Below are 18,030 nucleotides of genomic sequence, written 5' to 3'. Positions count from 1 at the left end.
TAAACAGCTTTTAACAGTATAAACCACTGTGCACTGGCATATATTATGAAATAAATAGAGTAACGTCGTGGGTTTACATTATTTTCCTGTTTGCCTAGTATGAGAAGGACTTAACAGAATTATCATCTTCTGTACACAGAAGTGTCCCTAAACTAAGGGTTTAGTTTAATTTAACTTTAAATTATCTTCGGACATTGTCAAGTCCAAAGTGAAAAATAAAATTTGTGACTAATCTTTATGTCTGATATCCACTAATTATGTGGTGCACTTCAGCACTTATTGATGCTTTTGCATGAAACAGAAACTAAATGACCATTTCCTATAAGAATACACTCTACAATATCATCTAGGTTATCTTTATTTCTTTATTTTATTTTTGTTTATTTTAAGCCCCTGGCTTCATCTAATGAAAGTTTAGTTCTAAAAAAACAAAACTGTTTTAGCTCACAAAAACAAACTAACAAAATGGCAGAGGATGCTGTGTTTCTAGATGATAACAGCGTTTCATGAAGCAGGTTATTTGAATGTCCCTTTTGAGAACCATAAGCGTCCTGGACCGTAGTGGGAACAAATTCACTGTTGTGCCTGAAAAGGCCAAGGTCTCTTCAACATGACCAAAGTAGCACCCTACCTCCTCCCATCTTCACCAACAACCCAACACACACCACTCCCTGATATCCATGACAATACTGTGTTGCCGTGGTGTCTCCATGGTGAGACTGGGAATGTGGAGGGGGGCCCCCATGTTTGTGTGTGCGTTCATCGGGGCGAGGGAGGGCAGTCACTACGTAGTACCACGGTGTGTCTGTGTGTGCGGCTGGGACCAGAGGAGCAGGGCAGCTGGGGTCTTTGTTGTGTTGGAGGAGGGCCGGTCTCTGGGGACCCAAAGGTTAAAGCATGGGCCCCTCTCAGGCAGGAGTCACATGTAGCACCCATTCTGGGACCCCCTTCTACTGAGCAGGCAGCTTTTTCAAACATGCATCATGCAAACTTGCACAGCCACTTAGAGCACGCCGCCACTGTGACGAAAGCCATGGGCCTCTCTTCTCTGGGAGATTTATATCACACAGCAAAGACGCTTTGATAGACACAGTTACGGTTGGATGGGACAATGGGCATCTTTTAAATTAAATGTGTGTATATAGATTGGACACAAACATGCATTTAAAGCTATAATAAATTATTCTGTACCCCTTTTTTAAAAAAAATGATAGAACATTTCTTCCTGTCTCTAATATCTGAGGTGGGAACTAGGACTGGGTGATACAACAATACAGTGAATCACTCATTTTCAATTATATTTTTCTCATTAAAATATACATGGCTTTCAATCTATTTAACAAACAAAATCAAAATAAACTTTCTGAACTCTGCGTTTAAGGTTAAAGTTAAAATTGTCTCCATAGGGAAATTCATCTTTTGCATTGCTTTACTTTGCACTAGCCACCAGTGCACTGACTGTACAAATGTCTCCACTAACCTGTATTGTTCCATTTGTGTTGTTTTATGCACCTATACACAGTGTGCCCAAGACAGATTTTCCCTTTCATGTGACAATAAAGTTTTACTTGCCTTGACAAACATGGCGTGTTTAGGGAAAGTATTTCACATACATTAAAACCAGTGCAGAGGGATCTAAGAACTATAGCTGAGATATCCAGTGGGCCACAGTTCAACTGGTAAAAACAAAACAAAACAAAACAAAAACAGTTTTATAACAATTGAGCTTGAGATGGTATATGCCCTAATGCCTTATAGCATGCATCATATGGTTGACATCACAAAAATTGGAAGAACAGTAGTCTGTAAAGGTACTGGGTATATGTATATATATGTGTGTATATATATATGTAATGCTTTTCTATCAAATTACTGAATTGCTGTTGAACTGTACTAAAATGATAAATGCGATGTATTGTGACAAAATTCAATGATCTTTTCACAATGCTTTTAAACAGTATTAATTAATTGTAAAGACCTAGTCCTACTCCAGCTACATTCAGACTACTGCATTACAAAGCTTTATATCAGGGGTGTCAAACTCATTTTGGTCCGGGGGCCGTATCCAACCGACTTTGATCCCAAAGGGGTCGGATCAGAAAACTCATGTCATATAAACCCCAAAAATAACAATAAGTTCAAATATTTGTGCAGAGAAACACAAATCTATTACAGAAATCTTTTTTAATTGATGAACTCTTTCTTTTACAAAATATTATAATATTATGAACAACCTGAAACTTTAAGAAAAATACAATTTCAACACAATGTTTTAACATGAACTTGTTTAACATTAACTTGTATAAATAGGAATAAGTAATTTTTTCTTGGTAAATCCTGCACTCCTTTAAGAGCATTTGGAAAGAGGCAAGTCTTCATTTGTGCTGCTCTGGTGGGAGGGACCACGTACAGAGACACTGGAGACGCTGCTGTGCTCACCACCGCAGAAAATTACCAACATTTTAATAAAAAATTGAATTTAAATATTTTAGTAGAAAATCAGCCGAGGGCCAGATTAAAGGTCTTGGAGGGCCGGATCTGGCCCCCGGGCCGCATGTTTGACACCCGTGCTTTATATGTTGAGCTGAGTCATGGATAAATGTTCTCTTATAAAGGGTATTGTTTACATGAAATCCAAATGCAGTTTTCTATTCAACAAAATAAAAACATTAGTTTTGTAAACTTTTTGTAGAGGTGCGTTGTGTGTTTTTCATATACTAGTACATATATTGCAGAGAAGTTCATTACCCAGGCTGTGTCATTGTTTTCACATCTTTAATAAAACCTTTTCTTAACCACTATAACTCCTCCTTTCTGAACTAACAAGGTGTTTATGTGTTTTGTTGCAGTGCCCATGGGGGTCTTCCCCCCGCCCCTGCAGCAGGTGTTCCATGCCCCCCGCCGGCCGGGCATGGGCACAGTGGGCAAGCCCATCAAGCTGCTGGCCAACTACTTTGAGGTGGAGATTCCAAAGATGGATGTGTACCACTATGAGGTGGACATCAAACCTGACAAGTGCCCTCGACGAGTCAACAGGTAAACAGGCCAGGGGCTGCACTCAACACAACACATAGAATAGCATTGGGAACACTACATTCTTACACTAGATCGTAAGTTCATCAGGCTCCTGTCATTACACATTACATGCAACATTAGAAATATAATCAACTATACTATATCTTTATTATCTGTATATTTAAAATGCATTTTCTCAGCCACAACAATGCCAGAGATTTCAGACCACACTGATGGAGTCAAAAGTGAATCAAGATTAACCACCATTTTCACTTCAGTCAGGGCAAAGTTTATATCAAATATTTACTTAGTTCCTTAATGTGTCTGAATCTTGTCATAGGTTCCTAAACTAAACTATCGATGTATATGTTATATTTTATTATCATTTTATTTACACCTTTATTTACTCAGGAAGTCCCACGAGAGAGACCAGGCCAAGGTAGCAGCCAGCACAAGCGATACAGTACAGCAAAGTCACAAAATATTACATTATAAAAACTCTGACGTCTCTCAAGAGTATTTCTCGGTCACCACAAATTTAGGTGTTCCAACTCAAGATCTCTTTATAAATCATTCCAAGACCATAGTGCTGAGTAAGAAAAAGCTGAATTTCACAGCTCTGTGAAACACATTGAACAGTGACTAAGCTGGTAACTACCTGAGCTGACCTTATGGAGTTCAGTGATTTACCCCGAAAGTTTCTCCAGTTTGGCTTTATATTAACTTATTATACTATAACCTATTACACATGTAGAATATTATTTTACATTTTATGCATTATAAACAGCAAAGTAATATTGATTTGAAGGGGCCAAATAATACAAAGGTACACTGACTTCCTGATCAAAACTGCAAAGCTAAGAGGTCCCACCTAGTGTTTTCACGATTCTAACATTTCAAACTTTATTTTGATACTAACTAATAGGCTCGATACTCAATAACAATTTGGATGCCGCGATGTTAAAAAAAACAACAATTTCTCAGTATTAAATCGTAGTACTTTCTTTTCTGTTACCATGTAACCTTATATTTGTGTAATCCTGCAATCATCCAGGTATGTTCCATAGTGATCCATGAGGGTATACAAATCTATGTGGTCTTGAACCTGCTCTGATGCAACTGAAGATTATTCTATATCTATTCAGGAAAGGTTCATTTCTGTCCTGTGAATGTGACTTTTTTTGTATCGATACCTGCTCAAATGAGTATCTAGTTTTGACACTAGTTTTAGTATTGATTGGTATCATGTAAGACCTACAAAGTGAATTTTTGGTCTATTTTAAGGACAGAACTGTGAGCAGGGATAGGGGGCAGAAGAAAACAGGTATTTGTCAGAACATGCATGAATCATTTAAGATTTATAAGGAATCCCTCTCTCTATGAAATCAATCCACAAAATTACATCTAAAAATCAGGGAGAGTTTAATCATTTTAAAAGTTTAAACACTGATTTTAGAATAAAGATGTATTTTTTTATTTGCCAAAGCATAACCTGTAGTGTTAATTAGACATATTTGGCCTTTGTTCACACAGCATTGCTTATGGAATTACCTCTACATAAGTCACTGTGCTACATATGTCCAACCAGGAAGTAAAATTGTGTAAACTGGTATTAAATATTAGTCAAATGGGTAGTCTGAATGGTCATAGGGGACTTTAAAGTTTCTATATTATACAAAATACCTTTTAGCCATGTTATAATGTTGCTACCTCATCAAAAACATACCTGGAGTTGTGTTTTATTCTAGAGTAATCCTGCATTATTGGGCTGTCAACATCTCCAAAGCTCAAAATGCTCTGTTACACCTTGTGATGTCATGAAACTGTAGTTTTCAAGTTAACAGCTACATTTTATCTGTAGTTCTATAGAGATTGGCAATTCCAGCTCTGAAATCATCCAGATGATTCTAGAAGGTGTATGGAGTTTAAAAACACAGTGGAGCACTTCCCGACTGTATTACCACATGACATAACAAGTGAAAAATGGAAGTGTTTTCTGTTTGAGAGGAGAGCCTCAGTATGCATAGTTTGTGTGTTAAACATTTAAATGAAATAAAACACAACTCCAGATATGTTTGTGATGAGGAAACAACATTATAACTTAGATCAGAAAATAGTGTAATATGGACCCTTTACGCTCGGGGCTCTTTTGCTATTAAGGTTTGAACAAAGCCTTCAAGAAAGCATTCAAAGATCACAACCTTTGACCCCATCCCATTCAGTGCACACTCATCCCCCACACTCATGTGAAGGCCAAGGCACCGTTCATTGAAAAGTCCACCCTTCCATCGTATTGTTCTCACGTCCCCCCATGACCATGAAATACAACATTCAGCAGCCGTACACTCCGATCAATATTCGTCGACAAAGGGTGATGATCGGGAGATGGTTTTAATTGGCAGATTTGCACCACTCTTTTGTGCATCCGAAACAATAGTGACTCATATTAAAGTGGTCCTCTCTCTCTCTTTTTCACAGGGAGGTGGTGGAATACATGGTACAACACTTCAAACCCCAGCTCTTTGGAGACAGGAAGCCAGTTTACGATGGCAAGAAAAATATCTACACGGTGCTAGCACTTCCAATCGGGAGTGAGAAGGTGGGTGCTTTGTTAGTGTTGCAAAAAAAAACTGTACATATCAGTACATGAAATATAGAAATGAAATTATGTCATCTTTTTGCAATAACATAGAGAGCACATGTAACACAATAAATCACTCTTATGAACTGCAAAAAGTATATAGCAGACTTAAACTTAAGTATGTTATATATATTTTGTCATGGAAGTTGCCTAAAAATAACCCAATTTTTCCCACTAGTGCAAAGAAAATGTACACACGATAAATATATAAAGCCTTAAAATATATTTAACCAGTTATTTATTCAACAAAGCAGTCAGGGATTATTGTGACAGGCTCACTTTGTACTATAAATATACTTGACATGTTTGTCTATGAAACTAGGAATGGGCAATATGAATGAATGAAATTACCAGTAATTTATTTGCAAGTATCCTAATAACAATATTTTGATGATATTATGCCAATCTAACATAGTGTTTCTCAAACTGTGGTACTGTGCCAAGTAGTACCTGAAGGTGCTACTTGGACAGCTCTTCACTCTATGGGTTTTCCTAATTTAGAGTTCATTCTACCCACCTTTTGGTCCTTCTTTGGATAATTTTCATGTTTTGAATAACAGTTAAAATGTTCTAGTCCACTTTTAGAGCTGGTTTAAACCTAGATTAGACCTGGAATAGTCTTATTATATGCCTGATTTAGACCTGGTGATTCTTAGAAAGCCAAATTTTATCTTGATGTGAAAAGTTGGAAAGCCACTGACATACTGAAAAACATATCTTAGACATATTAGTTGAGCTTACGTATCAGGTGTTGTATTAGGACAAATGCAAACTGACTGCCCAAACGCTGACATTTAGTTTTTTATTTTGTTTATAACAACATTCAAGATATTAGTAACATTTTGATATATCACCCAGCTCTTACCACATCTCTATAAATAGTCATTTCTTTTAATAAACTAAAGCATTTACTGTTTATATTATCTGTGGTCTTCTCAACTTGATTCTATTTGTAACACTACTGCTGTATTTGCTACATTACTGTAGTGCTGTAGTAATGTACAGGGTTCCCATGGAATACATTACTTTCTGCGTACATTACTTTTCCAAGATTTCTCATGGAAATCCTGGAAAAGTAAAGGAAATTAAAAATGTCATTTTCCAGGCCTGGAAAAGTCATGGAATTTTAGTATTTCGTTCACGCAACTACAGTGTTCTGTTAAGTTCTCATTAGGCTATTACGATTATTTCTGAACATTTGCGCCTTTTGTTTAAAGAGACGACAATAAATGCACTGACAGTATTTTGAATGTTAAAAACTATAATACCAAACCATAAGGTGAGTGGAAAGGGTTAACATTTCATATTTAGCCATAAAAGTATGCTAAATCCTACACATGTAGGGTGCTGTAAATTCATGGAATATTCACTCTAGGTCTTGAAAAAGTCATGGAAAAGCTTTTAAATTTTGTCAGTGAAAAACAGTGGGAACCCTGAATGTACCTGTTTCTGAGTTGGCATGAAATTGCTGAGTTTCAGATGACATAACCAGCCAACAATTTTTAATACTTTATAATACTTTAAGACTAGCAGGTACAATTAATGTGGTTAAAATTCAGATCTTAGGGTATAGTCCTTAATAGAAATGACCAGCTTCAATATTAACATTTACTTAGTTTAATATATTTCAATGGAAAGTGCAGTGTAAGTAATACGGTTGTTGACTGTCTCTTGGCCCATCTGGGAGTATGACATGTCATGGAGATGTGAGACAGGCCTCGACTTTGACAATATTTAAATCCAGGCTCAAATGGTTCTGTTGAGCTGTGCATATGACTGAAAGGATTTTATTCTGCCCTCTTCTCTTTTAATGTTAATTTTATGATGATTGTTGTTGATGATTGTGTAAAGCACTTTGAATTACTTTGTGTATGAATAACTTGCCTTGACTTGCCACATTCTAGAATATGAAAATAAATAATACCCTACTCGTGACAACAAAAATACAATGATTCTTTCTGTGAATAGGGGTGACTCTCCACAGATTTGTATTTGTATTTTTTATTAAAGTTATATATTATAAGACAAGATAATGCAAAAGAAAAACATGTACTTGTAAATATGCAGGATTGTAATGTAGTGTGGTGCTGTAACCTGCCTGTCTCCCTTGTGATAAATAGGTCTAATCTATACTATGTAACATTTTAGGCAAAGCAATAACATTTCCATGGATATAAGCAGGAGGCAGACCCTCCACTAGAAATGTTATGCAGTGCACCTTTATTTGTCATCTAAACTCCGTCTCTTTCTCCCCCCAGGTGGACTTTGAGGTTACCATCCCAGGCGAGGGGAAGGACCGTATCTTTAAGGTGTCTATCCGTTGGCTGGCCAAGGTGTCATGGCGCCTGCTGCAGGAGACACTGGTCAGCGGGAGGCTGCAAGTCCCCCTCGACTCCGTTCAAGCCTTGGACGTCGCCATGCGCCACCTGGCCTCTATGAGGTATTGTTTTGTTAAAAGTGTGGAATAATACACACTCAAGCCCCAGTGATGTTCTATTGTAGTTGACCTAAAAAGCCTGCATTTCATGTCAATGGATCATTTGGAGAGGTTGTGTTTTCCTGCCTGAGGTGGTGGATTCACTTAAGTGGTCAAATGATACCTGTGTGACTGTGTCTCAGCACCAAACAGGGAGGGTGTTTAATGTCCTGAGGGTCAGAAAATCATTTAAACTGGATAGTCCAAATACAAATCTACGGTCTCTATCTCCACTTTTATTTAGCTTTGAGTTGAATAACACACGATGCAGCACATTACTCTAGGGGCAGGAGCAAATACAAATGCCAAAAACAAACAAAAACAAAATAAAAAATAAACTCATCATATCCTACTCAAAATGTTTGTGCATAACATTGTGTTGTCTTTGATTAAGTATAATTAAAGAATAATTAAACTTAAAATTAACTATAAGTAAAAACAGCTAAAACAATTTTTATTACTACCCTAATGTTGAAAAGACAGAAATGAAAAACAAAAAAATATTCAGCATTATAAGATATTTTCCACGGTTGCCAGTATCAGTTCAAGGCAACTGTACAAAATGTATTTCCATTAAAACTAGTACCAAATTTAAGACACTAAGACAATTTGTTCTCCTAATTCTTTCAAAGGTACACTCCAGTTGGGCGTTCATTCTTCTCCCCACCCGAGGGATACTACCACCCGCTGGGAGGGGGCCGGGAGGTCTGGTTTGGGTTCCATCAGTCTGTTCGTCCTGCCATGTGGAAGATGATGCTCAATATCGACGGTGAGTCAAAGCCTGGCACAGTTACCGTAGTGACCGGGGTTAGATCAGCGGATGTCAGACTCTTAAACTGGATCACAAAATCATCTGTCACCCCTTAGGAAAAAAAAAAGAAAAAAGTAAAACTAGCAAGTCTTCTAGTTTGAAGCATAGACTGTAGAAAGAAGTGGACTAAAGGAGTGTGACGTTACCTATAACGTTTGGCTCCAGTCAAATGAAGCTCACCAAGGCTTGCAGTTATAGAGGCAAATTTGGTGCCGAGGCCCATGTTAGGAATAGGAATTATTTCCAGACAAAAGAGTGAAATAAAAACATCAGGATCATGTAGAGCGGGTTAATACAAACATTTTTAGACCAAAATAACAAGGCTCACTGCAGCAGTTACAGAGAGAGGAGTGACAGTTTTTCAATAGTACAATATCGTCTATGGTTTGAAGGCATACATGAAGTGGAACATAATGCGATTTGACCTTAATGGAGAAATTTGGGGATTAGCTTCAGAATATTGCAAATGTTAAGATTGCTCATATGCATATAAGTGATGAGACCCTGGTTAGAAAACATTATTACATGATTATTTAATTGGCAATTATTATACACATTTGACATTTTTCATGAAGGCAAAATCTTGTTTTTAGGTTTTACTCGACAGATGCTTTTGTAATTGTTTTGTTTCTTTCACATGTGTTCGAATATTATGTCACGAAGCAGTAGTTTTCAAGTTTAACAGCTACCTTTTACCTTTTGTTTAGTAGAAATGGGAAATCCTAGGGCTGAAATCATCCAGATGATTATGCAGAAGGTGTATGAATTTTAAAAACATAGTAGAGCACTTCCTGTATTGCCACATGACATCACAAGGTGGAAGTGAGTATTTTCGGTTTATAAGAGGCCCTATCATGTGCGAATAAAACAAAAGACAACTTAAGTTATGTCGGTGATGAGGAAACAACATTATAATATAAATAGATCAGAAAAAAATGCGTAAAATGGAGCCTTTGTAGAAAATAGAGAGAGATATAATTCTGTCAAGGATTCTTAAAGAGGGAGAGAGCTATTTATTGTGGTTCCCTGGCAATAAAAATCCCCCAAAACATAACCAATCTGAATTTGATATCAGCTTATCATTGAATTTTTGCCTCCAATAGCCTCCATTTATGAATTTCGAGCATTCTGATGACATTGCATGTTAAGAAAAAAAAACAGTTTTTTGCTGCCTGCTGGTATATTCTTCCTCTGTTACTAAGGGCTTTTTTGCTGTCTGTCTCCCTCTAGTGTCCGCCACGGCCTTCTACAAAGCCCAGCCCGTGATCGAATTCATGTGCGAAGTTTTGGACATACGCAACATAGACGAACAGCCAAAAACACTAACAGATTCACAACGAGTGCGCTTCACCAAGGAGATTAAAGGTGAGCCAGTGGACACGGGAATACCTCCTAACAGAATCACAGCATATGACTTTAAATTCTTTATAGTAATAGGTCTGTCACAATAATTACTATATATACAGAGCATTATATATTTTGGGTTCAGTATTTATCATGTGTACAGTTTCTTTGCAATAATGAGGATATTTTTGATATCTTATTATTTTAGTTTAGTTGATTAAGTAACTAAGTAAGTAAAAGTTGATTCTGCTATTTTATTGTTGCAGCTCTTTCCTTTAAGTGATACAGTCTATTTAAAAATGGTTTACTGGAATTATTTTGCTGTATTGTTATTTGGTTAGTTGCCTAAAGATGCATTGCGCAACTTTTCTGGTGGAGGGTCCGCCAGCTGCTCATCCCCATGCAGATGTTATTGCTTTGCCTGGAATGTGCCTTGGTATTACTCTAAATGGGTGGTTCTGTTGCCCCAAAACAGATTAATTCCTTCTGCGAATAGGGGCGGCTCTCCACAGATCTGAATTGTCAAGTGCTGTAACCTTCTTAGCTCCCTGGTGATAGATTCTGAGGAACATTCTTGACAAACAATACCATTTCCTTGGAGACAAGCAGTTGGCAGAACCTCTGCTAGAAATGTTACTCAGTGCACCTTTAAAGTCATTTCCATATTATCGTTTATCATTATGTATATCTGTAGCAGTTTAAGATGCTTCAAAATGTGTTATCGTGACCTGTGTAAGCCTGTATAGAAATTTGGTATACAGTTTTAACAATGTTTATGTTGTCTGTTTACAATAGGTCTAAAAGTGGAGGTGACGCACTGTGGGCAGATGAAGAGAAAGTACAGAGTATGCAATGTTACACGACGTCCTGCCAGCCACCAGACGTACGTATACTATGCTGTAGACCTATAGTTAAATTAGGTTTTCAAATACAGTCAAACCTTCTCCGGTGTTTCCCAATTGATACTTTGCAACTGATGCCATCAACATTTCCTGGAGGTGTGAAGTTAACTGTGGGTACTGCTCTGTCTGAAGATTTGTTACTCAAATTAGACTTTAAACAGAAGACATTTTGACCAGAATGAGCTGACTTGGTTAAAACTAAGAGTCTTTCAGACATAAAATTACAGCCAAGAGTTTTTCAGTTAGTCACTCTCACCTTTTTAGTTGAAAATCAATCAAAATGTGTTGTTTAAATCCATTTAGTATTTTTTTACATACATTTTCAGACCATTTTTTGACCGTGTTTGCTAATATGTGCATTGTGTTGCCGTGGCTACTAATGAGCATTTCGCCAATAGACTTACTTGGGAGATACACCCCCAGCGTGTTGTCACAGCAAAGTATCAATAACACGATGGTGGTCCCACACAGTCTTAATTTTTGCCCCCTAATTCTAATAATAATTGGTATGAAAAACTGGTACAACTACTTATACTTTATGCCTGTAATATTGTCTTAAATGAAACAGAAAATGCTCACCAAAGTTCTTGTAGAAGTGCAAATGCAAGGAGCAGAAACTTAAAAGTGAAAAATGCATAGCACACTCAGATGGCCGATGTCCAAATGCTTTTTTTTATTTGTAAATGATGTTTTGGGAAAAAGCCTTCGTCAGATCATTTTTCTTGCTTTGGACCACAGTATACAAATTGGTTGCCAACCCAGGTGCTTATATCCCCCTAGTACTGTCTTAAACATATAGAAGTAACTATACTTTATCTGCAGTGAGTCTTTTTTTTTTTTTTATCAGCAAAGCCAAAAAGTCACATTGTTCTCCATATTGTACTGAATAAAATGAATGAAATATGGACTGCTTGTGCCACCATAGTCTCAGTATAAACTTGTGAGAAACACTGATTCTTTAAATGTTATGGGTAAACTGTGTAATTTATTCTAAAAGCCATATCATCTATTTTGTCGATACAGTACTGAATATTTTTAAAGGATATAGTAAACCCATTTGATCACCATTATAAGCTTTTCATTGCTTCGATTGATGGCATCTTAGCTGACCAAAGTTTGTATAACTCAACTAATAATTGTGTGTAGATAATAAGTATTTATATGAGAGAACAGCAGAAAGGTTAACATTAGTGAGCGAGTTAGCTGATAATTTGGTATTTATATGTAAAAAAGCATTATTTACATGTTTAATCTGTATTTATATAAATACATAGTTTCCTTGTCCTTTTTCCTGCATATAAAGTTGTTTTTGTGTGAATACCGATGCAGGTATAGTCTTGTGAGTGCAGTTTCGGTCAGATAAAAATAGATGCATAATGCTTTTGAGAGTTTTTGCCACTTTCTCCTTTTTAGTTGACTATTTCATCAGCAGGACACATCTTTAGTCAAGAAGGAACTACCGCCATAATCATAATATAGCTGATCCATTATTTAACTAAATCAATTTGTGCTTAAGGTTTATAGTTTATTTTAAAAAGGGAAAAATGTATGTATGTAATGTATTTATTATTAATATTATTTCATTTTACGTTCAAGGTTTCCCCTCCAGCTCGAAAGCGGGCAGACCGTAGAATGTACAGTGGCCCAGTACTTCAAGCAGAAGTACAATTTGCAGCTAAAATACCCCCACCTGCCCTGTCTCCAGGTGGGGCAGGAGCAGAAGCACACCTACCTGCCTTTAGAGGTACTTTTCCACTTTAAAATTAGAATATAACTTTTCTGGTGGAGGGTCCATCAAAGGCTTTACTACATGGAGATGTTATTCCTTCATCTGGAATGTTTCACAGTATGGCATTAAACCTTTCTATCTTCATAGAGACCAAACCAGACCAAGTTACAGGTCAAATCTATGGAGAGGCAACCCCACTGTAAAACCACTATAAAACCACCTTTAGTTGAATAAAAGGTAAAACTGATTAACATCATATTGTGGAACATTCCAGCCAGAGGAATGATGTAGCTATAGAAACAAAAAGATGACTGACCCTTAACCGAAAAGTTACTTAGTGCACCTTTGAAAGAGTATTAACAGTGTAACCATGGAGTACATGTTTCTTGTTCTTTCGTACTAGGTGTGTAATATTGTAGCAGGCCAGAGGTGTATCAAGAAACTGACGGATAATCAGACCTCCACTATGATCAAAGCCACTGCCCGCTCTGCTCCAGACAGACAAGAGGAGATCAGCCGCCTGGTGAGTTGATTTATTTGAGAATTTTTATAAGGATTTAATTATTTCAAAATTTCAGCTCAAACAAAGCGGACAATATTACAATGAAATGATCCAATCAGAAAAAACAGACCCAGTATTTTGGAAATTATGTTTTCATGAGGTATTGGATGTACAAAACACTTATGATAGGGGTAAAGTAGCCAGGAAAATGAAGTTCTCCACTTAGGGTAGAATTACTTTAAATATTTTTATTACAAAATAGAAACACACAGTAGTGGTGCAAAACATTACTCCAGTAACAGAAAAAATATTTTAGGAAGCTAAAACTAAAAGTAATATCTGATCGAATTTGAAGTTAATAGAATTTGAAGGACAAGACTTTCTCACAGAGGGAAGACTAACCAAGAATTGTACTCGACTAAGAATATTGTTAGACTGTGAACAATATGATGCAAGTGAGAGTATAAGTATAAAGTCTGGAAACAACCTTAAGGTAACTGCTACCTACCTCATTGCCTAATCCTTTGTCAACTGACCGCAATCTATCCTACATATTATTTACCATGCAAAAGTGAATACAGTTATTTTACCAAAGTTGATCTGTACTGAGAGAACTTGTGGATCTTTGTGACTATTGAGTTCTGCCACATCAAACAGTATTGGCACAGAGGTACTAAGCATTAGCCTGGCCAAACTATGACCCACTATGTCTGCTATGGGGTCCTATAGGCGTGTCATGATAGTGCATATTTATGCGTCAATAGCGTAAAGTCAACATTATCTTTTATCAAGATAGTTCTTTATATCATGCTTCCTTTTTTTTTTTTATCTTGACAAGCTTAAGTTCTCAGAATAGAATGTTATAACTTCACATCTATGCAAACTATTGAAGAGCAATGTTTACACAATGTCTAAAATGTCTTGGGAATGGAAAATCCTATGACGTAATGCTCATTTAGCACCAGGAAACCGGATATTTAACATCTGATAATATATTGTCTTTGTGTTTTTTAGATGAAGAATGCAAACTTCAACCTGGACCCATACATCCAGGAGTTTGGGATCAAAGTGAAGGATGACATGGCCGAGGTGACAGGCAGGGTGCTCCCAGCTCCTATCTTACAGTATGGAGGACGGGTAAGGCCGGTTTCTCTTTGAATAGTCATTCAAATGTGAAAATATGCTAATGATTGAATTTTGTGTCTGCAGAATCGTGCTATTGCTACCCCCAACCAGGGAGTCTGGGACATGAGGGGGAAGCAGTTTTATAACGGCATTGAGATCAAAGTGTGGGCCATCGCATGCTTTGCCCCACAGAAACAGTGCAGAGAGGAAGTCCTTAAGTAAGTACTAAACAGTGGGAATAGTCCAGAGGGGATAGACTTTTTATAGAACAGTGCTTATCTTAAACTGGCTACTTTATCACTAGTTGGCGTGACTGTATTCAAAGTGTAATTAACTGTATAGACTTGGTTTGGTCTCAGAGTTACATTAATAACATGTGATCTCTTCAAAGTAGGGGTCTCCAACCTGTAACTGCTACTACTATTAAAAGTAGCTCTCCATCCTCTTTCAAATCATTTAGGAACATTAATATTTTATTCAAGACATCCCTATTTACCACTGTAACTGTATACTTCAGATAAGTATGTGCAGAAATAAATGCAACATGTTATATTATGTTTTATAGGCATCTAACTGTACCCCATCTAAAGTTTGCTGTTGCTCTTATATTAACTTTATTTTTTACAACCACTAACGATAGTAGCTCTCAGCAATTTTTATTTTGTGGAGACCCTTGCTTTAAAGGTACACTATCTAACTGTGTTGGACCTGTGACTCCATGGAGTTTTTGTTACTTTGCATGGAATGTTTCACGGTATGGCATTAAAAGTGCATGGGATTTATTTAATTTCAGATGTTTTTACTGCTCATAAATATTTCCCTGGAAAACATTCTTACTGTGAGGTCTGACTTCCAACTTGGCTTGGTGGCATCACCTGCTTGTCTCCATGGCAGTTTATAAAGGTTGATGTCGTGTTGTGGAACATTACAAGACAAAATATAAACTAAAATAACATAAATAGAGCATCTTTAACATTATATTAAAACATAACTATGACATTATAATAAAATATACCAATTATTTTTGTGTGCTTTACAGGAACTTCACAGACCAGCTGCGTAAGATCTCAAAGGATGCTGGGATGCCAATCCAGGGCCAGCCTTGTTTCTGTAAATATGCCCAGGGAGCAGACAGCGTGGAGCCCATGTTCAGACACCTCAAAAACACATACTCTGGACTGCAACTCATCATTGTCATCCTCCCCGGAAAAACTCCTGTCTATGGTATACTCTGTTTGCACAATTAAATAGCTTTGATTTTAGAGGCCTTTATTATGAATTAAAAAATTGAATTATCCTGCTATTAAAGGCACACTGTGTAACTGTAACTTTTCTGATGGAGGGTTTATCACTTGTTGCTTTCATAGAGATGTTTTGTTGTTTTGCCTCAAAGGTTTATTAGTGTGGCATTCAACTTATCTATCTTGCATTAATTAAATTCCCAATGTTTTTATTGCTCAAATACCTTAATCCGTATTCATACTGTGAGCATGCCTGCCTCTCCAGAGATCTGACCTGTAACTTGTAACTTAGTGGTGTTCCCTTTTTGTCTCAATGAAGAAAGGTTTATTGTTGAATGTTTCTAGAAAAGCAATCTCCATGGAAACAGGTAGTGGGCTTTCAGTAGAAAAGTTATATGCACCTTTAAAGAGCAGATATTATGCTATTTTCTGATCTACAGTATGTTTTTATGTTGTTTTTTCAACACAAACATACCTGGAATTGTGTTTTGCTTCATCCACTCTTTTTTAACACACAAACCCTGCATATTTAGGCTTTAGAGTTCTTCTTTATAACAGAAAACACTCTGTCCCACCTTGTGATGATCATTTGGATAACATCAGCCCTGGAGTTGCCTGCCAATCTCTACTGAACACTTCACAAGGTGGAACAGGACATTTTGAGCTTTGGAGATGTAGACAGACTAGCAATGCAGGATTACTCAAATATATGTGAAAGAGACAAAACACAACTCTAGGTTTGTTTTTGGGGAGATAACACCATTATAACATGGCTTAAAGCTCACAAGAGTACATTTTGCGAAATATAGGACCTTTTAATTAACAAAATTGCAATACATTTCCCCCTATCTTTGAGATTTAGTAAAGTTAAACTAAAGTATAATCTTGTATTTTAGCTGAAGTGAAGCGAGTTGGGGACACTCTGCTGGGCATGGCCACACAGTGCGTTCAGGTGAAGAATGTGGTGAAGACATCTCCTCAGACCCTCTCCAACCTCTGCCTCAAGATCAACGTCAAGCTGGGAGGCATCAACAACATCCTGGTCCCTCATCAGCGGTATTCTCAAGTTTTTATCTTCTTTACAAATATTTAATCTGACTTTTCTGGCTTTTAAATGTGTTTTATTTGTTTTATTGTATTTATTTATAGGGCAAGTAAACATTTTACTGTCTTTTGCAATGGAACGTAGTATCATCCATACTGACAGTGCAAACGTATCAACAGAAACAAGAACAACATAAAAAAAAAAATGCCCAAAAAGGAGTGGGAAGAAGAAAAACATATTTAATCCCACCCCCATCTTCTAATTAAACATAATGTGCTTTCTTTTGCATTCTTCATGTTTTTCAAATTTTACTTGGTGAGTTAGTACCTGTTGTTAACACAGACCTGTTATGCAAAATCAAGTTTTCAAACACACAAACCCTGCATATTTACAGTTTTTCTCCCAAGATGGAAACACTCTGTTCCACCTTATGATGTCATGTGGCAATATAGGAAGTGTTGTACTGTGTTTTTTAACTCCATACACCTTTAAGCCCTGGAACTGCCAATCTCAGCTAAACTAAAGGTAAAAGGTCGCTGTTAACTTGAAAACTACTGCTTCATCACATCACAAGATGGAACAGAGCACTTTGAGGTTTGGAGATAGACAGACTAATAAACCAAGATCACTTGAACATGTGTGAATGAAATGAAACACAACTCCAGGTACGTTTTTGATGAGGTAACAACATTCTAACAAGCCTAATAGCATCAATTATGCTTAACATAGGACCTTTAATGCTTTTCCATTTCTCATAACACTACTTCTATAAACACAAATTAATTAAACATAGACTCCAACAACAAATTAAAACCAGCCCTGTGTTATTTATTTTTAATTAGCGAGTCTTAATTCTCCTTTTGCCTTGTTTCGTCAGGTCTGCCGTGTTCCAGCAGCCTGTTATCTTCCTGGGAGCAGACGTCACGCATCCCCCTGCTGGAGATGGGAAGAAGCCCTCCATTACTGCTGTAAGTGTCTCAATAAGGCCCAAATCAAACACCTGTTGACCCTTCACTCCAGGGGGACAAAAGAAAGAACAGACTGCTATATAAAGCCGGTATTCTCCAATAGGCTCTGCGCACAACATCACTTGGCAACCATCCTTTTAGCGTCACTACTTCCTGTCCAGTTGTGTATCTGTGTTTTTTGCTGAGTCGTGCTCCATTGAATACATATTAAAAAGTGCACTGTGTAACTTT

The 18,030-nt window shown here is 37.0% G+C and overlaps 1 protein-coding gene across 1 annotated transcript in view; it reads left to right on the top strand.

The window, feature by feature from the left end:
• ago1 (argonaute RISC component 1) overlaps positions 1-18,030 on the top strand; it is a 29,990-nt gene that overhangs the window by 1,741 nt on the left and 10,219 nt on the right. The window contains exons 2-14 of the mRNA XM_055164133.1: positions 2,850-3,036; positions 5,494-5,614; positions 7,915-8,096; positions 8,765-8,901; positions 10,174-10,308; positions 11,083-11,170; positions 12,786-12,933; positions 13,322-13,441; positions 14,435-14,557; positions 14,630-14,763; positions 15,585-15,769; positions 16,683-16,842; positions 17,709-17,799. Of these exons, the coding sequence (XP_055020108.1) occupies positions 2,850-3,036; positions 5,494-5,614; positions 7,915-8,096; positions 8,765-8,901; positions 10,174-10,308; positions 11,083-11,170; positions 12,786-12,933; positions 13,322-13,441; positions 14,435-14,557; positions 14,630-14,763; positions 15,585-15,769; positions 16,683-16,842; positions 17,709-17,799 (1,811 nt within the window). The remainder of the gene's footprint in view (positions 1-2,849; positions 3,037-5,493; positions 5,615-7,914; positions 8,097-8,764; positions 8,902-10,173; positions 10,309-11,082; positions 11,171-12,785; positions 12,934-13,321; positions 13,442-14,434; positions 14,558-14,629; positions 14,764-15,584; positions 15,770-16,682; positions 16,843-17,708; positions 17,800-18,030) is intronic.

This window comes from Boleophthalmus pectinirostris, unplaced genomic scaffold, assembly GCF_026225935.1.
Source record: "Boleophthalmus pectinirostris isolate CB_2022bp ecotype Guang Dong unplaced genomic scaffold, ASM2622593v1 HiC_scaffold_6, whole genome shotgun sequence".
Lineage (NCBI taxonomy): Eukaryota > Metazoa > Chordata > Actinopteri > Gobiiformes > Gobiidae > Boleophthalmus > Boleophthalmus pectinirostris.
The sequence above is the reverse complement of the archived record's forward strand: the minus strand, read 5'-3'. Positions and strand labels throughout refer to the sequence as shown.